General features: G+C 53.3%; 3 protein-coding genes and 1 long non-coding RNA gene across 7 annotated transcripts in view; 1 reads left to right on the forward strand and 3 right to left on the reverse strand.

The window, feature by feature from the left end:
* The first annotated feature begins 1,939 nt into the window (after nucleotides 1–1,939).
* Nucleotides 1,940–25,367, forward strand: part of LOC139585286 (uncharacterized) — a 445,268-nt gene continuing 421,840 nt past the window's right edge. Inside the window, exons 1-4 of one of the 3 annotated variants that reach the window (XR_011677015.1) lie at nucleotides 1,940–2,405; nucleotides 3,225–3,404; nucleotides 3,468–3,588; nucleotides 5,096–5,170. Coding sequence is in view for 2 of the 3 variants with exons in the window: in XM_071417912.1 (XP_071274013.1) it covers nucleotides 2,502–3,404; nucleotides 3,468–3,506 (942 nt within the window). In the remaining variant the exon portion in view is untranslated. Of the gene's footprint in view, nucleotides 3,405–3,467; nucleotides 3,589–5,095; nucleotides 5,171–8,635; nucleotides 8,776–25,367 lie in introns of those variants that run through there. The other 2 variants (XM_071417912.1, XM_071417911.1) reach the window with 2 other exon arrangements.
* Nucleotides 5,091–14,213, reverse strand: LOC139585287 (uncharacterized). The gene is made up of 6 exons (XR_011677016.1): nucleotides 14,073–14,213; nucleotides 13,493–13,573; nucleotides 11,119–11,273; nucleotides 10,674–10,797; nucleotides 8,000–8,028; nucleotides 5,091–5,183 (listed from the first exon to the last, which is right to left on the reverse strand). It is a non-coding gene; the product is annotated as an uncharacterized lncRNA (long non-coding RNA).
* Nucleotides 15,445–19,011, reverse strand: LOC139585285 (putative mitochondrial transporter UCP3). 2 transcript variants are annotated; one of them, XM_071417909.1, is made up of 7 exons: nucleotides 18,437–19,011; nucleotides 17,268–17,406; nucleotides 16,942–17,152; nucleotides 16,559–16,756; nucleotides 16,290–16,391; nucleotides 16,021–16,201; nucleotides 15,445–15,880 (listed from the first exon to the last, which is right to left on the reverse strand). In XM_071417909.1, the coding sequence occupies exons 1-7, from the start codon at nucleotides 18,487–18,489 to the stop codon at nucleotides 15,775–15,777; spliced, it is 990 nt and encodes a 329-aa protein (XP_071274010.1). In that variant the 5' UTR covers nucleotides 18,490–19,011; the 3' UTR covers nucleotides 15,445–15,774. The 2 variants fall into 2 exon arrangements, with proteins under 2 accessions (XP_071274010.1, XP_071274011.1); XM_071417910.1 differs by lacking the exon at nucleotides 18,437–19,011 and having other exon boundaries at nucleotides 17,268–17,616.
* C2CD3 (C2 domain containing 3 centriole elongation regulator) overlaps nucleotides 19,150–25,367 on the reverse strand; it is a 36,914-nt gene continuing 30,696 nt past the window's right edge. Inside the window, exons 32-33 of the mRNA XM_071417907.1 lie at nucleotides 24,783–24,885; nucleotides 19,150–19,828 (exon numbers count right to left, since the gene is read on the reverse strand). Coding sequence (XP_071274008.1) covers nucleotides 19,544–19,828; nucleotides 24,783–24,885 — 388 coding nt within the window. The 3' untranslated portion in view covers nucleotides 19,150–19,543. The remainder of the gene's footprint in view (nucleotides 19,829–24,782; nucleotides 24,886–25,367) is intronic.

The following is a 25,367-nucleotide window of genomic DNA, read 5'->3' on the forward strand; positions in this document are numbered from 1 at the left end:
CCTGTCTCCGCTCCGCAGCTTCTTCTCCCCTCCTGTTCCCCCCTCTACCTTTCCTTTCTCCTGCTTGTATTCCCCTTCTTTCTCTGCTTTTCTCTCTCCCCCCTTTTCTCTCCTCCTCAAAGCCGACTCCTTTCCCTCCTCGTTCGGCCTCCCCTCCTGTCTCCCCCTCTACCCTTCCTTTTCCTCCCTGTATTCCCCTTCTCTCTCTTCCCCCTTTCCTTCTCCTCCCCTTTCGGCTTCCCCTCCTATCCCCTCCTCTACTCTTCCTTCTCCTCCCCGTATTCTTCTTCTTTGTCCCCCAGACCCTCCCCTCCTCTTCCCCTAAACCTGACCCTAACCCGCTCTCCTCTTTCCTGTCCTGTCCCTACTCCGCTACTCCCTTCTATTCCCCCTCTCTCCCTTCTCTGTCCACTGTCCCTCTGCCCCCCTCCCAGCCTTTCCCTTCCCCTTTCGCTTTCCTCCCTGCTATCCCTCCTCTCCTCCCGTTTTCCCCGTTCCTTCTTTCCTCTCAGCCGCGGGGCTGGGGGTGCCGGACAATAATAAAGCCCAGAGGGCCGGAGTCCGGCGCCCCCGGTCCCACTGGAGTCCCCGGTGGTGTCCCCATGCAGTTCCATGGTTGTGAACGCAGGGGACACGGCCGGGGCTCCGCTTCCCCCATCACACGGGGCCCCCTCCTTTGGACGGGGTCCCGGGGGTGGTGCGGGGTCGGGTTTGGGGACCCCCCTTGGTTGGAGGGGGTCCCGGGGTGGGGGGCCCCCTCATTAGGAGGGGGTCCTTGGGAGGGGGGGGGTTTAGGAAGGGCCCCCTCATTAGGAGGGGGTCCTTGGGAGGGGGGGGGGTTAGGAAGGGCCCCCTCCGGAGGGGGGGGGTCCCGGGGGGGGCGGGGCGGGCCCCCTCCGGAGGAGGGGGTCCGGGGAGGGGGGCGGGGCGGAGGGGGGGCATTCCCCCCTCCAGGTCCCGCCCCCCTTCCCCGGGCCCCCTCCTCCGGACGGGGTCCCGGCCCGGCCCCCTCCCGGGGACCCCCTCCTCCGGACCGGGGCCCGGGGGGAGGGAGGGGTGGGGTGGGGGGGGAAGCAGAGGGGGGCACGTCACTCTGCGCCGTGACAGAAAAACACACGCGTAAAAAAAAAAAAAAACCACGCACACACGAACGACCCTCCCGTCCGGGCCCCCTCCCTCCCCCCCCCGGGCCCCGGTCCGGAGGAGGGGGTCCCCGGAAGGGGGCCGGGCCGGGACCCCGTCCGGAGGAGGGGGCCCGGGGGAGTGGGGCGGGGCCAGGAGGGGGGAATGCCCCCCCTCAGCCCCACCCCCTCCCCCGGAGGGGGCCCGCCCCGCCCCCCCCCCGGGACCCCCTCCTCCGGAGGGGGCCCTTCCTAACCCCCCCCCTCCCCCCCGGGACCCCCTCCTAATGAGGGGGCCCTTCCTAACCCACCCCCCCTCCCCCCCGGGACCCCCTCCTAATGAGGGGGCCGCTGTAACCCGCACCCCCCACCCCCCCAGTGTGATGTAGGGACAGCCGGAGCCCCGGCGGTGTGGGCCGGTGTATTGGACTGGAATGGGGGGAACCCGCAGAGCGGCTCCGGCCCCGTGTGGGGACCCCAGCGAGGGCGGGGGCGCCGGGCTCCGGCCCTCTGGGCTTTATTATTGCCCGGCACCCCGAGCCCCGCGGCTGTGAGGAAAGGAGGAGAGCGGGGAATGGAGAACGAGAATAGGGGAGCGGAGGGGCACGTGAGGGGAAGGTGGGGAGAGGTCGGGGTGTGCAGGGCGGCAGGGGGGAAGGCAGGGTGGGGAGAGAAGGGAGAGAGGAAGGATGGAGGGATAGGGTAGAGTAAGGTAGGGCTGAATGGGAATAGAGAGGTGGGATGGGAGGAGGGGGCGGGGGGCGGCCGTAGGGGGGGAGGGAGGGGAGGGCTAGGGGGGAGAGGGAGGGGGGGGGGTTTGGGGGGGGGTGGGTGTAGGGGGTGGGGGAGGGGAGGAAGGGAGGGTAAATAGAAGAGGTATAGAGAAACAGAGATACAAAAGAAAAGAATTGCAAAAGAAAATATAAAGAAACAGAGATATAGGGCCCCGGCCGGCGGCAACCTCCCTCCCCGAACACCGAGGAGCAAATGGCTCCGCTGGGTCCTCCCCGCGCCTTAAATCCCTCAAGGCCCCGCCCCGCGCAGCCGCACTGGGGTCCCTCACACCTGTGCAGGCCCCGCCCCTCACACCTGTGCCGGCCCCGCCCCCGGGGCTGCGCCTCCCCCCCGCCCCCCTCCCGCCTATAAAACCCGGCGGATCCGCGCCTGTCCTGCTTTCTTCGGGGTCTGCTCATCTCGGAATGCTGCGGCAGTGTCGGTCGGAGCGCTGCGAGGAGATCCGGATCGGGGCTGTTACTGGTGCTGTGTGGAGCTCGAGGTGCTCTGGTAAGACCGGGATCGGGGTCTGGGACCGGGGATTTGAGTCCTGGTCCTGCCGGTGTCTGTTGTGTGAGGCGGGCAGGGTGTGGGTGCTGGGGCTGGATGATTGAGGCGGGATTGGGGCTGGGATCGGATCGGCATCGCAGCAGGTGGGAAGAGCCGCTCCGGGATGGGCGCTGGGACCGAGCCCGGCGCTGCCGCTCCTGCTCCGGCCGGCGCAGGGCTGGGGTCCCTCCGGGGCTCCGGGCAGTGGGGAGCCTAGGCTATGATGGTGCTGGGCTGCCAGGAAGACGGTGCTTCCCTGGCGTAGTCCCTGGATTGCGGCTGGAAACGGGTAGGGCAGGGGAATTGCCTGTGGCAGCCCCGGGACCCCATTGGCCCCGCCACTCCCTCAGCGCCGCCACCTGCCCTGTGGGGCGCCCCCTGGCGGACACGGCGCTGCCCCTCAGCCCCCGTGGGGACACCGAGCCCGCCCCCCCCCGGCCCCGGCAGCACCGCGGCCACCGCGCTCCTCTGTATCGGGACACCGCCATCCCCTGTGAGAGCCAGAGCGCCCACATTCTCCTTCTCCGTCTCCGCATCCCTGGGGAATCCCCACCAAGCGACCGGGGCTGTAGCGCTGAGGCCGCTGCTCCTGCTGCGGCTGTGCCCGGTGTGGGCCCGGAGGAGGCCAGAAGCCCCCGAAGGACTGGCAGCCCTCACGCTTTGGGATCTGCAGGAGGAGCTGTGCCTGCAGCATGCCAAACACACGTCCCGGCATGGACACTGGGGTACCGGGACAGCGCTGGCGCAGACACGGCTAAAGCGCTGCCTGTGGCCCCTCAGCCAGGGGCTGCTCTGAACAGGCAGGTGGAGACACCTCAGCCCGGACAGACGCCACCAACAGCCCAGAAGGACTCCAAGGAGCAGCTGGCATTGCCTGGGATGGAGGCACGGGCCGTTTGTAGGGGGCCTCAGACAGCAGTTCCCATTTCCGACCTCCCAGAGCTCCCACACAGCTGCCAGGTATGTCCTGGCTACCCCAAGTCCCTTCCCTCCTTTCCAGCCTAAGGCCATCGTCCCTCACAGATATGGAATCCCAAGCAATATACCTTGGAGATGCCTTAAAATCAGAGGTTTGAGCAGGATGAAGTTTGGAACTTTCCAGGGAGCCAGCTGGAAGTGCAGAAGTGGTGGAAAACTTTTGCAGGTGGGTCCCACTGGAGGTGTGCTGAAGGCAGGGATGTACATCCCTTTCCTGAGGGGAAAAAACACGCAGAAGGCTTCTGCTGAGGCTCTGAAGGGAGCTGGGCTTCTGCAGGGAGAGGTGTGCTGCCTCAGCACAGGCTGGGAGTGCATCCAGCCACCACCTTGTCCTGCTTTAAAATATCAACTGGAGCCTGAGCTCCGGGGGAGGGGGGGTGAAATCATCTGGGTTCCAGGGAACTCTGTCAAGTGACCCCAGGGACATCAGTGGAGCTGGGGGATGAGGGTTTTAAATAGCATTTCTGTAGAATATAGACCTGTCCTTGTCCTGATCCCACTCAGCTTCCCTGGAACCTCTGCTAGCTCCTGACACAGCTGGTGTAACAGTGGTACCCCTACATGGGAATTACCACTCTCCATGAGCTGCTCTCAGGTTATTCCAGCAGGAATTCATCAGGGAATGTGGGGCTGTGGGTACAATTCATCTGAACTAGCAAAGCTGATACCAAACCCCAAATCCAGGCACCACATAGAGAACAATCTTTGTGCTGCCCTGTCAGCTAAAACCCCTGGGCTGGGAAATTTCAGCAGCCAAATACATGGAATAATCTAAATCCCAGCAGCCAGCGTTCCCCAGAGGGACAATCCCAGTCCCAGGGTGGCAGCTCGTGTGGTTCCCCTGCTGCTGGTGGGACAAATTCCCCTCAGGATGGGCGGGAGCTGGGAGCGGGGATGGGGCAGCGCCGCCGGGAGATGAGGCCGCTGCAATGGCGGCTGGATCGGCTGGGAACATTCCTGCCCTGCAGGAGCCAGGAGCCAGAGCAGATCCCTCCTGGCCAGGCTGGGGGCAGCCGCTGGGTCTGCTCTGGGGGAAACACCAAACACCCTGTCCCTGCCAGGAGCCCTGACCCTGCTTTCCCTCCCAGCTCCTGGGCAGGGTCAGGGCCGCCGTGAGGGGGTTCCGACCCAAACAACCCCACAGCCCACAGAGTGAACGTTCCCAACAGGGAAATGCAGTGCTGTAATAAAAAACCTGTTAAAAAGGCTATGACAACACTGTAGTGGGATTCCCAGGAACCTTCTGGTCTGCTCCTGGTTCTGTTTTTATGTATTTTTAGTCCCTCAAAGGGCAGTTTGTAGGGTTTATTCTGGGACTCAGAGGTTGAACAGGGCTGGCTTTGGATTGGCCTTCACCTCTGGTCCCACTTGGGCCGAGCTGGGTGAACTCCTCACCTCAGCTTTTCCCTCCAGAATATCCCTCACTCATTTCCCTGCAGGTGAGCTCGGGTTTTGCCCCAAACTGTCCTCTCCTCACCTGCCCTTGCCCTCCCAGTGCCCCTCCTGTTCCCCACAGGTGACACCAGGGAGGCCCCTCTGCCTTTCTCCTGCCCCTCTCCAGCCCCAGCTGCTCCTCTGCTCGCTCTCTCTGCCTTGTCCCACACAGCGGGGCACAAAAGGGGAAAGGTTCGTTAATTTAATTAATTCTGCTATTAATTAATTCCATTCCCCAGTGAGAAGAACAGGAACTCACAGCCACTGAGGCCCGACAGGTTCCTGCAGCGAGGGCTCAGCGCACGTCCACAGAGGTAAGTCCAGCATCTGAAAGAAAAAAAACACAGCAGAAAAATGTGATTTATTTGGCTTCTAAGTTATTTCAGGTTCTTAGAGCCCAGCCAACGTTTGCTCTTGATTTTGGTTGGGTGAATCGTGAGCAATGGGCACAGGTCATGCCATTCGTGGGAGCAGAAAAAGTAGATTGAGCTCACCTGATCTCAAGTTATTAAAAAAGATTTATAACTCTTTAAACACAACACCCTTTAATTACCAAAATGTTTCTCCCATGATTTTAACTGATTCTCAGTATGTTTTATAAAACTTAAAATAACACCTCCTCCTAACAGACTCATAAAACATTAGACAAAAAGTTCTAATTCCAGTCTCAGGCTTACACAAGAGTCCTTCCCCATAACCAAACAAAAAAAAATCAAACTAATGTACCAAAAGTGGACCTTATTAACATTAAAAATACAACTCAACCATATCCAAAAAAACCCCAAATTTATTTCCTCCAAATACTCTTCAAATTCTAAATCAAAAACCCTTTAAAAAGTAATGAAAACCATAAAAAATTCTTCAAATATCAAAAACCTGAACCTATAAGTAAATATTACTCAAAGCCCACAAAAATATAGAACAATCTAATCAATATCCTAAATACAAAAAACCCCCACTATACAAATTAGTACCCTGCTAAATAGAACATCAATGAAAATCTTTTACCAAGAAACAGCTCCCAATAAATAAAACCACCATGTAAAGATGTAGGTAGTAATAGTGACCCAACAATCTGAAGTTTCTCCAAAACACTTCAAAAACTTCAGTATTTATAAATAACAACCTTCAGTAACTCAAGTATTAATAAAATCAATCAAAATTAAATTTCACTACATTTAAGTCTAAATAGTCTTAAATTTCATTTTATCACTGTAATGTTCTATTCAAGTTAGGTTTATTATTCCTTACTATCAGAATTAATTATTACTAAATTTAAATGTTATTTAATGAAACTTATTCTAAATTTAATTGAAAATCATTTATCTAAACTACAAAGTATATAGTTAATTTTCTTAAAAAAGTAAAACAAGTCCAATTAAAACAACTGAAATTAAACTCTAACAAATACCTACTCATAAGTAAAAAAAATAGTTTATTACATCATCCATTTCATAAAAAATTCTATTCTTCATTACAATCTCTAGTTTTTATCTTTTATAAATAACACCAAAAAATAGCAATTGCTAATAATATCATACTATTTTAAGATTTTTATTCTATTTCTCTCATATATAAATATTTTTTAAAAAGTTACCTTAACTCCTCTGTACACTTACTACTAATATACTAATTATAGAAAATTATTAATTTTATAATAAACATTATTTATAAAATATTATTATAATATTCACAACAGACTTTCACATACTTTACCATCTCTGTATATAATTACCAAAACCACACAGAATTTCAAAATCCGACTTTTTTATTTTCTAACCACTTGTACCTCTCTCAAACCAAGTTAACTCCCTAACTAATCTCTACACTAACTCTATAAGTTAACCTAATGTTATCTCATAATTTTAAATATTTTTTGAAGTTCAAAAAATTAAAGTTTAGTGAACCTATTAATCCAAACTCCAAACTGTTAATCTTATAACTTTCCTCAGTTATTATTACAAAAACCCTTCAATGAAAAATCCAACTACAACATGAATTTATTTTTCTAAGTTCCATACCAAATGATCAATGTCTCCTACATTTCCTCCACCCTCACACTCTCAATATCCAAATCCAAACTGACAATCCTGTCTATAACCGCTTTCAATTCTTTAAAAAATAAGGTTACTATATTCAAAACATCTCCATTCTAAAAATACTTTAAAAACCCCAATTATTAAATAATTTAATTCATCTTTCATCCTAAAATTTTTACTCATAATTACCATTTAAAAAACATTTTATAAAAATGTATTAACATCCACCAATTAAAATTTAAACTATAATCAAACCCTAGCTCTACCTAAATAAAATAATTAACAAGCCCAAATATTTGCTACATCAAAAATAAAATTCAAATAATTTTAACAATTTAACTTTATCAATATAACAACTAAACCTATTTTTAACAATTATGTTACCTTCCACTAATTAAAAATTTATCAACTGTTACAAACTCTAAAATAATATACAATATTTTAATACTTAATAAATATATCATTTCATATGTTACTAATTATATATAATCTAAATAATTCCTAATTAATTTAATTTTTCTTTACTGCATGCATTATTTTGATCTAATAGTTCTTCATACTTATAACAAAAAAATTATAATAATAACATCTTAAATAAGTATCTCACAAATCTCTCAGCAATTTTATAAACCAAAATGTATCAATAGTTTATTTCTCATATGAAAACATAAAGTTTACTTACATCTCAACAAGTACAAAAACCCAGGTAAATTTCAATAAAAAACACAAAACCACATCACACAAAACCCACACTGACCACTCCACCACTAAGAAAACAATGTCAATTACACAATGTAAAATACAAATGTAAATTACACAAAAATTCCAACTTACACCTAACATCTTGTATTACACCCACCAAAAACTATCAACTTTAGGTTTCTTTATAAATATAAAAATCAATAGTATAAAATTCTTATTAAATAATAACTTAAAATATAAAATTCAATCAAATATGATGCCTCTATTTAGCTTGTTTACTTTTAATTATACAACTTTACCAATTAACCCACCTAAACCAAACATTTAAATAACTTTAAAGTTTCAAGTTTAAATACTCTGTATTTATCTATCACAACTCAAAAAAACTCATTCTTTACTTACCTAATCAATGTACCCATTACAAATAATCCCTATAATGAAAAACAAGTGGATTATTAACTCTTAATATAAAAATTATTACCAATATAAAACATTAAAAAATCATTTGTCCATCAATACTAATCAAAATGCAAAAATAATTTCAAACCTTGAAACTTAAAAAAAACCCACATCACTTTTTATGCCACCTATTACTTCAGCAACACTAAAACGATGAAATAAATTAAAATATTATCTAAACAAGCAATCTAACACCACATCCATTACATGAAATAACTTTTTAAGAGATATCAAAAGTATTAAACACGCAGTTTTACAAAACAAAACAACAGTGAATTTTCTTTTATTAACACACATAAATATAAAAAATTTAATTAAATATATTCTATAAATTTATCTAATAACTCAAAATCTATTTATAAAAATAGACAACTTTGAAAAATATCAAAAATAATAAATAATAAAACTTAATGGAACAATTTATTTAATAAATCAAATTTAACACCATCATTAAAAAATAAAACAAAATTATACATTTTAATTTTTATAGTATTACTACTACTACTAATAACACCTTATTTACATTAATATATGCAACCAATGCTTAACAAATCTATTAATAAAAATTTCTTAATACAGAGAGAGAGGGGAGATGTGGGAATTGGAAAACCAGGAACTTCCAGAGAAACCAAAAGATTGGATCTGCAGGTGGGAAGGAGCTTGGATTGATGTAGAAATGCAACACAGAGGCATTAGCAGAAAAATAATCCATAAAATAATGATGTGTCTATGGTTGTAAGTGAGAAGCTGTAAAGGTGAGGTGGTGAAGGTTTATGATGTGAGGCTGGGGTTGTACAGAGCAAACCAAGAGTTCAGAATCATTACAGAAGCACCTGTGGGCAAGGGAGAAGCCATTGGACAGAAGTGCCCACAGTGCAGCAGAATTAAGTCAAGGTGCTGGGTTAGAAAACAAAATCACCCTGTGGCAGCTCTGTGGGTTAGAAAGTGACACATTGCCTTGTGACAAAGAACTGGGACTGCTCTTGAACTGTAGCAAACTGCAAACTGCTGACCCCTGTAAAGTGTGCTGGGCTCTGGGGCTGATCTGTACCTGAGCAATGAATCCTTCCTGCCCCAGAGCCAGCCCCTGAGGCTGATCTGTACCTGAGCAATGAATCCTTCCTGCCCCAGAGCCAGCCCCTGAGGCTGATCTGTACCTGAGCAATGAATCCTTCCTGCCCCAGAGCCAGCCCCTGAGGCTGATCTGTACCTGAGCAATGAATCCTTCTCACCCAGAGCCAGTCCCTGGGGCTGATCTGTACCTGAGCAATGAATCCTTCCTGCCCCTGGGGCTGATCTGTACCTGAGCAATGAATCCTTCCTGCCCCAGAGCCAGCCCCTGAGGCTGATCTGTACCTGAGCAATGAATCCTTCTCACCCAGAGCCAGCCCCTGGGGCTGATCTGTACCTGAGCAATGAATCCTTCTCACCCAGAGCCAGCCCCTGGGGCTGATCTGTACCTGAGCAATGAATCCTTCCTGCCCCAGAGCCAGCCCCTGGGGCTGATCTGTACCTGAGCAATGAATCCTTCCTGCCCCAGAGCCAGCCCCTGGGGCTGATCTGTACCTGAGCAATGAATCCTTCCTGCCCCAGAGCCAGCCCCTGGGGCTGATCTGTACCTGAGCAATGAATCCTTCCTGCCCCAGAGCCAGCCCCTGGGGCTGATCTGTACCTGAGCAATGAATCCTTCCTGCTCCAGAGCCAGCCCCTGGGGCTGATCTGTACCTGAGCAATGAATCCTCATGCCCCAGAGCCAGTCCCTGGGGCTGATCTGTACCTGAGCAATGAATCCTCATGACCCAGAGCCAGCCCCTGAGGCTGATCTGTACCTGAGCAATGAATCCTTCTCACCCAGAGCCAGCCCATGAGGCTGATCTGTACCTGAGCAATGAATCCTTCCTGCCCCAGAGCCAGCCCCTGAGGCTGATCTGTACCTGAGCAATGAATCCTTCCTGCCCCAGAGCCAGCCCCTGGGGCTGATCTGTACCTGAGCAATGAATCCTTCTCACCCAGAGCCAGCCCCTGAGGCTGATCTGTACCTGAGCAATGAATCCTTCTCACCTAGAGCCAGTCCCATCCCTTGGTTGCTGACAGTGGTGGCTCTGGGCAGGGCTGTCTCTGTGTCTCCTCCAGCAGACAGGGCTGGGGCTATGTCACAGACATCTTTTATGGAAAATCCTTTCCTTGGGATTTTTCCTCCTGAGAAGCTGAGGGGCCTCAGGAACAAAATGTCAGCAATGGTTTTCTGCTGCTGTGGGATGCAGCAGGTGCATCTGGGATTGGGCTCATGGGGTTGTTTCTGATTAATGGCCAATCACAGCCAGCTGGCTCAGACTCTCTGTCCAAGCCCAAGCCTTTGTTATCATTCCTTCTTTTTCTATTCTTAGCCAGCCTTCTGATGAAATCCTTTCTTCTATGTTCTTAGTGTAGTTTTAATGTAATATACACCATAAAATAACAGATCAGCCTTGTGAAAGATGGAGCCAGCTCCTCGTCCCGTCCCTCACCCTCGGGCCCCCGTGAGCACGGTCACAGGGCTGGGCTGGCAGCAATGGCATTCCCAGGCAGCAAATGCCAGCAGAGAGGAAAAGGGGAGCCCTGTGTCCCTCTGACTCACCCCACAGCCTGGGCAGGACCAGAGCCCTCCAGTGCAGACCCTGCTGCTGAGGCCTCTTGGCTTTGGCTGCTCAAACACCGAAGATTTGGGCAAAGATGGGAGGAGTTTGGTGACTTTTCCTGTCCTGAAAGAGAGGAGGAAAAGAAAATTAAGTCCAGTGTGGAAGTCCAAGGATCCAGTTTTCACACTTCTGCTCTGATTGCTCACTATGGGGTTTTATCCATGAGAGGTGACACCAATTCAAACATAAAAGTGCCCTTCTCCAGCATTTTCATTCCCAACTATTTCAGACATTAAAATGAAACTCATTTTTCTTATTGCATTCTTTGCCTAATTCTAATAGAACCGTTTTTATCTCACATCTCACTTGTCAGTCCTTTACACTGGACTTTGTACAAAGGGCTGGTGTATCACAAGAGATCCCAAAGAGAAACCCCTCCAGAACCTGCCAGGGAAGGTTCCAAGGCACTCCAGAACACAGCCAGCTGTTCCTGCCTTGCCAGGCCACACCATCCTGTCCCATCCAGCTGGGCTGTGCAGGCCAGGCAGAGGCTGCCCTTCCCTCTGGGGAGCACAGAGCACAGACATCCTGGGCAGCACCTGAAACAACAGGGGAAAGGCAAAATGGAAATGTTTACTGTCAGAAAAGGAGCGTCTAAATTCAGAACTTCTGGACAAATTCACTAACACCACTTTCACATGATAAACACAGGCCATGCCCATCCTTCCAGCCCAGGTGAAAACAGGAAGGAGAACTACAGGAAAAGCAGGAAGACAGAGTCCCTGATTTGGATACATTTCCCAAAGTCTCTTCTGCGTTGTACGCTCTTTGTGCTCTTTAAAAGAATGGATTGCTGCTAAAAAAATAATATTTTATCAGCCACAGCCAGTGGGTGAGCTACAGCTGCAGAGGCAGGCATGGGGGAGAGCTGGAGAAGTGAAGGAACAGGCAATCCTGTCCAAAATAAATCTTGTTTAGCTTCATCAGTGCTGGGAACGAGGAAAACACGCTGTCCTGGATGCATCAAGGACACAATGGCCCTGGCTTGGTCATTGTCCTTTGCCCCTGAGCTTTGGCTTCACCCCCTCTCCAGAGGAGCAGGGAATTCCTGCAGGGAAAGGGGACTCAGGTCCCCCTCAGGGATGTGTCAGGAAAGGAGGGGAGCTCTTTGGAGTGGCTGACCAGTCAGAAGCTGTGCCAGGGGCAGCTGGGGCTGGAAATGCTCACTCAGGATTGCACACCTGGGGATGCCAGGAAGCAGGGGCTGCACGTGTGCCCATTTCTGTGATGGGCCAGTCAGAAGTCATGTAACCCAGCAACTGCTCCTCTCTGCACCACTTAGAAATACATGAAAACCAGAAAAAACCAAGCAAACCAACCAAACAACAACTGCAAGAGAGAGGGCTCCGTGCAGCATCACCTCAGTGTCCTGCTCAGCATGGGCAGAAGGAAGGAGCAAAGCTGCTCCTGCAGTACTGCCAGCTGTGCACCCAGCAGTCTGAGAGAGCCAGAACTGCCCTCAGCTGCAGCTCCCTCCTTGCTCTGAGGGTCCAGAGGCACCACACAGCCCAAAACTGGCAGCACTCACCCCCCTGCTAGCATGGACACCTTCACATTCCCTCTTTGGCCAGACAAACCCGGGATGGTTTCAGCACTCACCCCCCTGCTAGCACGGACACCTTCACATCCCTCTTTGGCCAGACAAACCCGGGATGGTTTCAGCACTCACCCCCCTGCTAGCACAGACACCTTCACATTCCCTCTTTGGCCAGACAAACCCGGGATGGTTTCAGCACTCACCCCCCTGCTAGCACAGACACCTTCACATTCCCTCTTTGGCCAGACAAACCCGGGATGGTTTCAGCACTCACCCCCCTGCTAGCACGGACACCTTCACATCCCTCTTTGGCCAGACAAACCCGGGATGGTTTCAGCACTCACCCCCCTGCTAGCACGGACACCTTCACATTCCCTCTTTGGCCAGACAAACCCGGGATGGTTTCAGCACTCACCCCCCTGCTAGCACAGACACCTTCACATTCCCTCTTTGGCCAGACAAACCCGGGATGATTTTGCTTTCCTGTCAGCCTTGGCAAATTCACTGACATTTATCCAGGCAGCAGACTCCCTGTGTGGCTCTGGGGCCAGATCCCTGTGGCACAAAAACCCGAGAGAAGATTGGAAGGAATCTGTTAAATCTTCCTCACACAAAGCACCAATTTATCAGATTATGCTCCTTTCTGACCCACAGATGGGGCAGCTGAGGGGCCTTTAAAAACTTTGATTCCATGTTCAGTCTCATGTGAAGGGTGAGACAATACAGATGTTATAATTCACACCATCACAATCAGAAGCCAACTATTTCCTAATTCCAATACACTCCAAGTGTTTCTTGGCCTGTCAGCTTTTGTCACACCATGCTGTAAATGCTTTAAAGCCAATTATCTAAAGCTACCCCTCCTGAATCTTATTACAATGCATCTTTCATAGTTCTATCTCTCCAAAGTACTCAGTCTTATTTACAAAGTCACCCTTTAAAACTTGTTTCTAGCTCCAGTTCTCTCTCAGCAATGTCTGTCCCATTCCGTGGCATTTCTAAGTCAGCGTTTCTTATCTCAAAATCTCCATACAGACACACACACTGTGTGAGCCTTCTGTCAAACTCTGGACATTTCCTGCCCATCCATGTCCCTCACCAGAGCTGCTCTCGGCCAGCACGGGGCTGTGAGTGCTGCCGCAGGGCACAGGCTCTGAGGAGCGCTGCGGCAGTGGCATCAAAGCCAGCAGAAGCCATTGCCGAGCAGACAGAGATCCTCACCTGCTCTGATGGCTGAGTCCCTGCGGCTCATCCCCACCGTGTCCCTGCTCCAGGGAGGATGCCCCGGGGCCACACGCTGCCCTGCCGGCAGGAGAGAAAGGGTTAATGAAGCTTTAGGGGCACATTCTGTCCCAGAGGGGTTTGACACAGGCACGGGAAGCTCTCACACGCAGATTGTCCTGAGCCGGAGCACTCCAGGGCATCCTTGAGACAGAGAGCAGGAAAAAGCCGCAGCTGCAGCTCTGATCCTGCTCCGTGCTCTCCCAGAGGGGCAGGAACCCCATTTCCTCCCGACCCCGGGAGCCCCAAGGAAAATCCCTTACTTCCCTTACTGGGCTGGCACCGGAGCTGCCGCTTTCCTGGCACTCTTGCCCCAGAGCCAGCGGTTTCTGCGGGAGCAGGAGGTGTTGGTGCAGGTCAGAAGCTGCCCGTGCCTGGGGCATTCCCTTGGGGACACGAAGCTTCCCACGTGCATTCTGCAGCCCAATTTGTCATTTAGGCGCGTTTCAAGAGAGTTTAAATGGGAATGAGGTGGCTTGGTGCCAGCACAGCGTCAGATACGGGGCATCAGGAGACTCACCGGACGACATTCCCTGCAGACTGTCCCCTCTCAGCACCACAGCTGCAGCATTCGCGTTCCTCACCGAGCTCTGTTTCCAGGACTCCCCTCAGGAAACTGGTGGCGCTTCCAGATGCAAATCCCCGAGGCACCACCGCTCCTTTCCCCCCGCGAACCCCCCTCCCTCCGTCCCTTCCTCCTTTTATAACCACGGCTCCACCCAGGATTCAAAGGGAGGCTCCCAGGTGCTTCCCGAGACCCAAATCATGCCAGGTGTTTCGGGAAATAAACAGAAATAAGCTTGTCCCTTTTGGGGTAACAAATTATCTCTTCCCACATTCCCCCTTCTGTCTCCTGTTCCCTAAGGCAAAGCACCCGGATCAGGTGGGGCCAGGGGGGCAATGTCAGGTCCAAACCCAAACCAAACTTGGTTTTCCATCGGTTTCCCTCGGGACTGTTCCGTTTCCCCGCTGTTCCTCGGCCACAGGAGCACTTTCTCTCTGGGACCGTGGCGCGGGCACAGGGACGCCCATCCCGCTGCCTCCCGGGATCGGAGCCGGTCCCACAGAGCCGCAGCCGGGAGCGCGGCGCGGGTTTCGCTCCACGGAGCGCGGTCCCAGGGAGCCGCAAGTGCCGGCACAAACTCGTCCCGCCCGGGGGCCCGGGGTCCCCGCGGCAGCGCCGAGAGCGCGCACGGCCCCCGTGGGTGCCACCGCCCGCGCGGCCCCTGCGCGCCTCCGTCCCCTCCGCTCGCTCGCTCCCGGCCAGGGCTGCCGCCCGAGCAGGGGCATTGTCCCCGATCCCGGCACCGGGACGGGGCAGAGAGAGCGGCCCCGCCTTCTGCAGGGCGGAACCGCGGCCCTGCCACCTTCTCCCGGGACAGCAGCCGCCCTTGGGCATTCCTGCTGCTCCCAGGGGGTAAAAACCGCCTGGGAATGTGCTTCTGGTCACAGTCATCAGCTGTGTGACGGGAGTCCCCGAAATAGAACTGAGTATCTGTGACAAATGGGGGTGCTAAAGATGGAGTGATAGCAGAGGGAACCTTGTTCCTGCCAGTGACCCGTGGGAAGAAAGCAATTCCCAACCGTCTTATGCTTGGGAAACGGGGAAAGGGAATTCTGTGTCCTCTCCTGCTTGGGATACACATCTTCACTGTCCTATAAAGGGACCATCTGAGGCTTTAGAGAGATGGCTGTGGGTCAAGGATCTGCTGCCTTGGCAGGGCAGAAGGTTGAGCTGCTGTTCGTGACGGTGACAATGACCTGAATAATTAGAGATCAATGGGAAGTTGTTCAGCGCAGCAGAAATGAGAGAGAATGTCAGCCTGACTGGTGTCACATGTAGAGCTGGCACAATGACCCTGAACACCCCAAAAAGGAATCCTGAGCCACGCTGTGATCAGACCCCATAGGGGCGATTTATTGGAAGCGCCAGTAAGGAACAACGGGAATTCCCTGGCCCTCAGCTTGGTCCCGCCTGCCCACACCACCGCCCTCGGGAAGTGCTGCTCTTCCCGCCTGGAAAGCCAACAAACACTTTTTCCTCCGTCCCTTAAAACTCTTCTCCGAAAACCTCTGTCCTCCCACGCTTCTCCTCCTCCAGCATCCTTCTCCTCGCGTCCCTCGGGTCCCTCCCCGGGCCTGTGGCTCCGCTGCTCCCCGGCGCTCGGGCAATTAATATAATTGATGTGAGCCTCGCCGGGCCGGCCCGGGCCGCCGGGGGCTCAGGCCGGCGCCGGCCGTGCCAGCACCATCAGCCGCTGCAGCTGCTCGTAGGACACGAACATCACCACGTTCCAGGAGCCCAGCCGCAGGAAGGACGGGACGAAGCTGTGCGGGCAAAAGCGGGGCTGAGGGGAAGTGCCGGGGACATCCCCAGAGTGGGGATCCCTCCCCCGAGCCCTGCACCTGGGTTGGGGCCTTTGGGGTTCTGTGCCCGTGCGGTGATCGCAGGCAGGAGCTCGACTCACCCCTTGTAGAGGCCGGCGGGGCCGTCCTGCATGAGCAGGGCCAGCAGGCAGCTCAGGGCGTTGCGGTACTGCCCGGGGCTGGCGTTCATGTACCGCGTCTTCACCACGTCCACCGGCGACGCCACCACCGTGGCGCAGAAGCCGGCGCCGAAGGCGGCCACGAAGTGGCACGGGACGTTGTCTGAGGGAGGGGCAGAGCCGGGCGTTGGGCGCTGCAGGGACAGAGGGACAGGGGTGGCGCCCGGCCGTGTCCCCCGCGCCGTGCTCACCTGTCATGAGCTGCGCCCGCAGCAGCGCGTCCTTGAGCAGGTCGTAGGTGACGAGCTCGCCGCAGTTGATGATGGCATTGCGGGCGATGTTGGGCAGCGTCCCTGCGCGGGAGGGAGGGAGGGAGGGGGGGTGGTGGCGTTGGGACTGCTGCTCACAGCCCCGACTGGAGCATCCTGGGCAGGTGCCCCAGCCCTGCTGCCCCCGTCCTTCTGCCCTTCCTCGTCGCCATTTCCATTCCACTGCCCCCGCATCCCGTTCCCAGGCCCACCTCTCCAGAGGCCGCGGACGCCCTCCTCCCTGGCGATGGTGCGGTAGGCATCCACGGTGCCGCTGTAGCGCCGGGCGCTGTCCCACTGCGCCCCGCTGGCCTGGAACCGCACCTTGACCACGTCGGTGGGCTGGGCGCAGGCCACGGCCACGGCGCCCGTGGTGCAGCCAGCCAGGAGCCGCGTGGCCATGCCTGTGTCTGCAGAGGACAGGTATTGGGACACCCGGCCCTGCGGGACCCCCAGCCCTCAGGGACTCCAGGGTGAGTGGCCTGTGGTGCCGCACAGGGGGGCATCTCGGGGGGCTGTGCCCCCAGGGTGAGCTCCTCTCTGGGAAAGGGCAGTGCCTCGGGAAGGGGGGCACGGGGAATTCCCGGACACTCACTCTCAGCGCCCTTGGGGGTGTAGAGCTGCTTCACGGAGTCGTAGAGGCCGATGCGGATGGAGGCGAAGCTCATCTGGCGCTGCAGCCCGGCTGCCAGCCCGCTGTACAGGCTGCGCGCTCCCTCCGTCCTCACCATGGTGCTCAGCGTGCCCAGAACGCCCCGGTACTCCACCGAGCTGACCGTGCGGGGGATCCTCACCTCGCCCTGGATCTGCGGGGTGCCCACCGTGTCACCCCACCTTCTGCTCCCCCCCGGGTGTGCCCAGCTCCGGGGCAGTCCCAGGATGCTCCCTGTCGCTCCCTCTGCCCGGGGTTTGGGATCGTACCTGCAGGCGCACCTTGGCGGTGTCCAGGGGGAAGGTGCACAGGTCGGCGATGCAGCCCGCCATCCCCGCGCTCACGAACTTCACGGCGGCCGGCGGGGGCACCTCGGGGGGCTTCAGACCCACCATGGTGGCGCAGGGGCTGGAAGGACAGGAGGGTTTGTGGGGCAGCCAGCGGCGTGCGTCAGGACAGGGCTTCACGTGGCTGTCCTATTCGGCGACCGAGGGGATGATGATGTGCCGTGGTGGCTCTTGGTGCCTTTGGTCAGTCCCAAAATCCATATCCTGCCCTGTCTGCTCCCGTCTACCGCAGGGAAACTGAGGCACGGGGCTTGCTCAGCATGGGATCACCAATGCCCACCCTTCCCTGACCCACCCCAGGCACAAGAGGGGACGCTGGGTGAGATCATCTCCCCCGAGTGACCTGCCCGAGCCACGTCCCTCCGTGCCCTCACCGTAGGGACCTCGGTGTTCCAGCTCCTGCCTTGCACAGGCAGTGCCTGGGAGCCGGCCCCCTGGCCCCACCCTTATATAGCACCCAGGACATTGCAGCAGCCAGGATCGGGTGACAGGAAAACAGTGCTCCCCCGGTGGCATTTCACTTGATGGGACTGGGTCACCTGGCACCCGACTGAGGTGGCTGCTTCAGCCCCCTGCCCCCTCCCGGGGCTCGGGCATGGGGAGGGGGTCCTGCCCAGACCCCCTGCACTGGCCTGGGGAGGAATGTGGGTTTTTACCCTAAAACCACTCTGGGAAGGACGAGATGCAGAAACCCTCACCCCAAGGCTCACCAAGTGGTTTGAGGGCAGTGCAGCACTGGGCTCTTGTGCAGGGCAGGCTGGATCCCTTTGCCCGACACAGACCATGAGCCTCAATCCACCCCAGAGAGCTGCTGAGCTCCCAGCAGGATTGTCCCTGCATGGTGGAACGTGTTCCCAAGCTCCTGTGGGGCTGGGTGAGCACCCTGGAGTGACACCCACCCCCAAACCCATGGCACCCTCAGAGCGTGGCTGAGCGCTGGGTCTGAGGCTGCCAGGAGGGGCTGGGCTCAGAGGCTGGAGTGAAGAAAGATCCCTTTGCCTCCTTTAAAAACCCTGAGTTTAACCCTTGGTGCTCGTTAGCCCCACAGGCAGAAGGGTCCCTCAGGATGTGCCCTGCGCCTCCACACTCACACCTGAGCTCGCTGGGCACGAGGCCCTGACACCTGGAGCCACCTTTGCCCCATCCCTCGGGCTCCAGAGCAAAGCTGCCTGGCACCAACAGCCCTCTCCAGCTGGCTCCTGCCTTGTTTTCCTGCCCGGCTCCACGGCTGACCCAACCTGAAAGGAAGACGTGTTTACCTCATGCCCGAGATACAGCTCGGGGTCAGTGCTGTGACCTCCTCTGTGGCAGCCAGCCCAGCCCAGCTGGCATCCTGCCCCAGTCTTTTTTGGGCATGCCACCATGAGAAAGCAGCCTGCACGTCACTCCTGTCCTTCCAGGGGACACTGGGTGCCTCTGCCTTCCATCCCCACGCAGCAAGGGCAGGGGAAGGGGCCACAAGCACAGGGCAAGCTGTGCCAGCAGTGGCTGACGCCTTCAGGGTGTCCCCTGGAAAAAACACTGCTGCAAAAGTGGGAGAAAAAAGGGAGGCTGATCCTTTGGCTGCTGAAATCCTGAATTCCAGGCACGGCTTGAAAAGCAGCTCAGATTGAAGTGACTTGGCCCGCATGGGGCTGTGCTGCAGGCTGATACTCGACTCCTTGGCAAAGCCCTGCTCTTTCCATGTGCTCCTGGCCACCCCAGCTTCCAGCAGCATTTCTCTGACCTGGAGCTCATGTGGGAGAGACTCCTGTCTACTCTTGAGGAAGGTTCCTGCCCTGCCATAGGGAGACTTTGCACAGGCTGACAAGAAAAAAGGGGATTTTATTGAAACAAACACTGGAGATAGCAGTACAAAAATAACTGAGCTCTGTTGGCATCAAAGTCTGTTCTCTGAAAGGTGTACAAAAATAATTTAAATATAAATATAAAAGTCTCATCTTTCCAGTCACCCTCTTTTGTACACCCACCAGAATTTATGTGCCCTTGGCCTGTGTTCACACAAGCACTTTGGGCACCTGTGGAAACAGACAATTGTGCTGCCCACCAACTGTTTTTGAAAGGGCTATTTCACAGGAATAAATCCTAAAACTGGGCTAGTTGGAGAGCAGGTAACAGGTCATGGATTACCCACAGGAGTGTGTCTCACTGGGGACCTGCCCCTACAGGACACAGCTCCCTGTGGGTGACCACAGGCTTTAAGCCCTTCTAAACAGGGGATTAATTAACAACCAATTAGGCAAACTAAAAGCAGGGCCTGAAAGCTGCGGCCTCCCCCTCCCCTTCCCAGGGGGGCTCTGCCTTAGCCCATGCATGGTGAGGAGGCTGTGCTGTGCAGGGTCTCGGGGCAGCACTATTCCTTCTTGGAGAGCTGAGCAGAGAAGATCCTGGCGATTCTCTTGGCCTCCTCCTCGGAGAGCTGGGCGCTGGGCCTGGGGCGAGCTGCTCTTCGGTAGGGGATCCCTGCAGGCACTGCTCCACTCCTGCCCTGGGGAGAGAGGCACCAGGGCTCAGGGCTCTGGCCTTGTGTCGTGGCCAGCCACAGGGCTATGCACAGGGTGGCAAGCTGAATGCACAGGAAAAACCACCCCAGTGAGAAAGAGAATTATCTGAATCCCAGAACGGGGCTCTGGTGTGTGACCTCTGACCTTGTGAGTGCCCACCCCTGGCCAAAGTCTCTCTGCATGAGGCCAAAGCAATGGCAGTGCTGTAGTCACTGGGACCTGACTGCATTCTGGTTTTCCATTGTTATTTTACTCTGTAATTTCCAGAACCATGAAGACCAAATCTCACAGGGGAGAGGCAATGCTCCATCAAGAACAAATCCTAAGCTTGCTGACAGGACAAGGCAGGGAAAGGGTTTAAACTAAAACAGGAGAGCATTAGATTAGATATTGGGAAGAAACTCTTCCCTATGAGGGTGCTGAGGCCCTGGCACAGAGGAGCTGTGGCTGGGTAAGCTTTAAGGTCCCTCCCAGCCCAAACCATCCCTGTGAGTCCATGCTAAACGGGTGGGCCAGGCTCAGGTGCCTGCAGGGACCCCAAGCCCTGGTTTAACTGGTGTCATCTCCTCTGTGCCCTGCCAGCAGCCCCCCAGCAGCCTGGCTGTGTCCCTGATGCTCCAGCAGCACCAGAAGATGAGTAATTTCAGCACACACAAAACCACATTTCTCCCCAGCTAGTTTAGAGCTGGGCAGTGCCTGTGGAGCACTGAGAAAAGCAATCCTGCTCCTGGAGCCTTTAAGGGAGGAAGATGGGGGGCCAGGAATGTCCTTTGGAAAACTGATCTGCCAAGCTGGCCTTTCACCTACATCCCTGGGCTGCTTCCCTGAGCCTTGGGAAAGGTCTCCTGAGGTGCCCAGCTCCCTCCCAAGAGAAACAGCTCCAGGACCCTGTTTTGGTGCACTTTGAGATGCACAGTCTGGAGAGGGAAATGGCTTTTTTGGGAATAGGAGAGTCCCTGTGTTCGATAACCTGTGCAATCCAGCCTGCAGGTAAAATACTTTAAAACACTTCTGTTCTTATTGCACTGAAATAAGAGGCATGGATAATTAGGAGAACCTTTGCTTTGCTCTTCCTAACAATTCTCCAGGATGAATTTCCTAACCCAAAATACAAGGAGCCAAGAGAGATTAAATGCAGGCCTGGCCACAGAAGCAGCTTAAAACCCAGCAGAAAGAGCTGCTTGCTGGGCAAAGCACCTGCCCTGGACAGGGCTGTCCAGAGACAGGACAGCAGCTCATCCTTCCCACACTGTTTGCTGTCCAAGGAGCAGCCCAAAGGTCAGGAGTGGCTGGAGAGGGGCAGTGACCAGGCTCTGTGCGGATCCCTGAGTTCTGCACAGCATCTGAAAGCATCTCTCTAGGAAACTCCCTGCATCTGCCAACTAACCCCATTTCAAAGGTGCATGAAACTGCATTTCCTGCCTCCCCACAGCTCCCCTTTCCCATATCCCACGTGTCCTGCACAGCCAGGGATGGAGAGCCAGCACCTCCCATTTCCAATGTAAGGAACAGAATGCCAGAATGGTTTGGGTGGGAAAGGACCTTAGAGCCCATCCAGTGCCACCCCTGCCATGGCAGGGACACCTCCCACTGTCCCAGGTGCTCCCAGCCCTGTCCAGCCTGGCCTTGGGCACTGCCAGGGATCCAGGGGCAGCCCCAGCTGCTCTGGGCACCCTGTGCCAGGCCTGCCCACCCTCACAGTCAGTAATTCCCTCCTAACATCTAATACCCCTAAGGTGCCCAACTCCCTCCCAAGAGAAACAGCACCAGGACCCTGTGGGCAAAATACTTTAAAACACTTCCCTTTCTTATTGGACTCCAGGCTGAGCCCCTTTCCAGCTCCCCCAGCCCCTCCTGGGGCTCCAGCCCCTTCCCCAGCTCCTTGCTCTTTTTTTGGACTCCAAACCTTCCTCTGACCCACCTCAGAGGCAGATTCTGGCTGCCAGTCTGATCCTGCTGCATAGTTTCCAGAGCACACATCTGAAATGTCGTGTTTACAGCACTCCTCACCCAGGAACAGGCTCAGGTCAGTGCCCTTCCTAGGTGTCCTCCTGTCTGTCTGTCAGGCTCCAAGTGCCTGGGGCTCAGCCAGGAAGCACATGTGTTCCTTGGGAAGGTGCAGGAGGAAAGGGCACTCGTGCACCGTGGGTCACGCTGCACTCTGCTCCCTGCAGGAATAGCACTGGAACCTGACAGGGATTACTGAGTGCCTGGGGCTGGGCTAGAGGAAATCCAGGAGTTACAGGCCATGGTGGGGGGCACAGCCTCTTCCAAGGTCAGGGAATTCCAGGCTTGGGGCAGCGGACGGTTCAGCCCTGTGGCTCAGCTCTGTTTGTGCACAGGGATGGAGGGTGAACAGATCTGTGTGAACAGGCCACAACCCACCCTGGCACTGCCACCTGATCCTGCTTTCCAGCAAGAGAGTCACAAAGATGCGGCAGGTCAAGGAGAAACAACACAAGCAAGAAAGGATGTTTTGGCTGCTGCTGCTGTTGGCATTTTTGGATAAATGCTGTTTTTGTGAACCTGCCCAAGGCTGCGTTATTTCTAATTCACACTGAAGGTAAGTCTATGTACACACAAGTATGAATAATTCTGAGTAAAACTGGTTTCCATGTAAGTTTCTTATCCTGCTGGAATATTCCTAGAGGTGGTGGTGGGGGGAAATACCACTGCATTTGGAGAGGGACCTTAGCCAAGGGCCTGGAGTGCCAGGACAAGAGGAATGGCTTCCACTGCCAGAGGGCAGGGCTAGATGGGACACTGGGAAGAAATTCTTCCCTGTGAAGGTGGGCAGGCCCTGGCACAGGATGCCCAGAGCAGCTGTGCCTGTTCCTGGATCCCTGGAAGTGCCCAAGGCCAGGTTGGACAGGGCTTGGAGCACCCTGGGATGGTGGAAGGTGTCCCTGCCCATGGCAGGGGGTGGGACAAGAGGATCTTTGAGGTTCTTTCCCATTCAAACCATTCTGGGATTCTGGCATTTCATGGAACAGTTCCTCAAGGCTCTGATTTTTCAAACCTATCCTCTAAGCCCCACTGTGTGGAAGACAAGAGCTGGGAAGGACCCCAGGAATGGGAGGTGTTAGTTTGATGTCATGGAGAAAAGAAGGAAAAAACAAAGAGGTTTTGTGAGGCTCTACACAACTCTGATCCCTGGGAGGTGTCACAGCATCCAGGCTGAGCCTGACCTGCTGCAGCACCTCCTCAGGGCAGGAGCTGGGACAGCGTTTCTGTCTCACATGCTGCCAGCTCCTGTGCTCTGAGTGCCCAGCTCCACAGCTCAGCACTGCTGTGCCATTCCAGGAGCCAGGCCAGCCAGGGAGAAGTGCAGGGCACGGGAAGGCCAGCAGGGATGTCTGCCAGCTGCCAGGTGAGACAGACAGGGCTCTGGTGGGTCCAGAGCACAGCTTGGGTTTCAGCCCTGCTGCACGCCTGGTGTTTGCTGACCTGTGCGCAACCAAACCACGGCCACATTTAGAAGCTGATGTCCCAAAGGCCAGCTAAAAACAAAACTGTGAGGAAGCATTTTCTTCTGAGCTCTATGTATTGGCAGCAGTGAAAAACAGGCTCTTCACAGAGGGAATTTGATGAACAAGGCACAACCAAATCCTGTCTCACACATCCCACTAGCGCTGCAGCAAAGGATTAGTGCCAGCCAATCTTCAAATTAGGTGCTTTAAGATCAAAATATCCACATAGTGCCTAGCTAACATTTTGCCTCATTAGTAATAATTTGCAGGGCTGTAGTTCCAGCCCCTCAGTTCAGAGCTGCAGAGAGGGGGTTCAAGGAAAGCTGGTATTAGTATTAAACCAGAGGTTTCTGTGACCTCAGAGCTGTCAGAGCCTGTCTGAGTCTGTTTTGATTCATCAGGCAAGCTGCTCCTGGTGACATAAACGTGCCTTGAAGTGTTTGTTCCACAGGTCATACAGAGAGGAAGAAAGGCATCACCCTGTCTGGGAGTGGTAAACAAACAGCCCAGCTGCTGCACACCCAGACCCACAGCAGAGCTGGGGCTGGACAAGGATCCTGGAATTCCAGAATGGTTTGGGTGGGAAGGGACCTTAAAGCTTGGCTCATTATCGTGTCCCATGGGCAGGGACACCTTCCATGGTCCCAGGCTGCTCCAAGCCCCATCCAGCTTGGCCTGGAACATTTCCAGGGATGGAGCAGCCCCATCTGCTCTGGGCACCCTGTGCCAGGGCCTGCCCACCCTCACAGGGAAAAACTTCCCAATATCCAATCCAAATCTCCCCTCTTTTAGTTTAAAACTCTATCCCATTATCCCATCACTATATGCCTGTGTAAAAAGTCACTCTCCTTTTTATAACCCCTCTTTATGAACTGAAAATAAGATAAATATGTAGATGTTGGAGCCACAAACCTCTGGCAGTAAACAAACCCTTATGAACATAAAAAAAGGCAAAACCTCAGCAATCCACAGCTTTCCTGCAGGGGGAACAACCACTCAAGCCATTCTACTGCTCCCTGGGTCACAGAATCATCACAAGACACCTCTCCAGGAGCCCCTCCTGCTGCAAACTCCCTCATTTCATCCTGATCTAAAGGAGATAATGCGAAGCCGCAATCACAAGTTGGAACTCCTCAGAACCAGGCATGTCACCTCACACTAAAGCACAAGGAAGGGCAGAGTGAGCACCTGCACTTCCACTGACCCTGATGGAGCAGCATTTCCTGAGCAGGCTGAACAAGTTCTTGATAGAAAGGCATAAAGGATCACAAGGGACACAGCCATGGATGTTAAAACCACCCTCATGGAGAGAAGAGGTGTCAGGAACATTCCCCTGACCCGGCACTGGGGGAAGCCATCACCTCTACGCTGAGAGCTGGCAGGCAAAGGCAGGGAGAAGCTTTGCTCCTGCTTCAAGGAATGGACTACGCTGGGCAATAAAGGCAAGGACAGCCCATACTCACTTTTGGAGGTGTGGAAGGATGGGAAGACGTGCAGAGCAGTCTCATGGAGGCTTCCATCTCCTGGGGTGGAAGGAAGAAGTTGGGAACAACCACAGGATCAGATCTGAGCAGAGCTGTTTAGGAACAACCTTTGGCAGTGGGCAGTTGCACAGAGGTCCAGGTGTGGAAAAAGCCTCAGCTGTTAACAGGTCCCAGACAGTAAATTTAATTTGTTTTAATCAATATTCCACTGTTCTGAACACTTGGCTCTCTCACCTGGGCTCGCAGAGCAGGGGACACTGACTCACTTTAAAACAATACCTCATAAATTGGCAGAGGGCTTCATCCTGCAAAGATTCCAACACTCAATCCAAGATTTCTAATTTGTGCAAGAAACATTAGGAAGTATTTTAAAAGCAAAATAAAGCAAGTTTCTTTTGATACAGGAGAAACACAAGAGCTCTAACACATGGGGGAAAACAACACGGAGAGAAAATGCAACAAAATGAAGTGACCCTCACAAATCACAACATTTGTTGGCTAAAAGTTTCAGGGAAGTCATCACTACAGTGTGTGAAACAGCATAATGGGGTCCTCCAACCCCCT

Source organism: Agelaius tricolor, unplaced genomic scaffold (genome assembly GCF_023055355.1).
Source record: "Agelaius tricolor isolate 1412-34295 unplaced genomic scaffold, bAgeTri1.0.p SCAF_71, whole genome shotgun sequence".
Classification (NCBI taxonomy): domain Eukaryota; kingdom Metazoa; phylum Chordata; class Aves; order Passeriformes; family Icteridae; genus Agelaius; species Agelaius tricolor.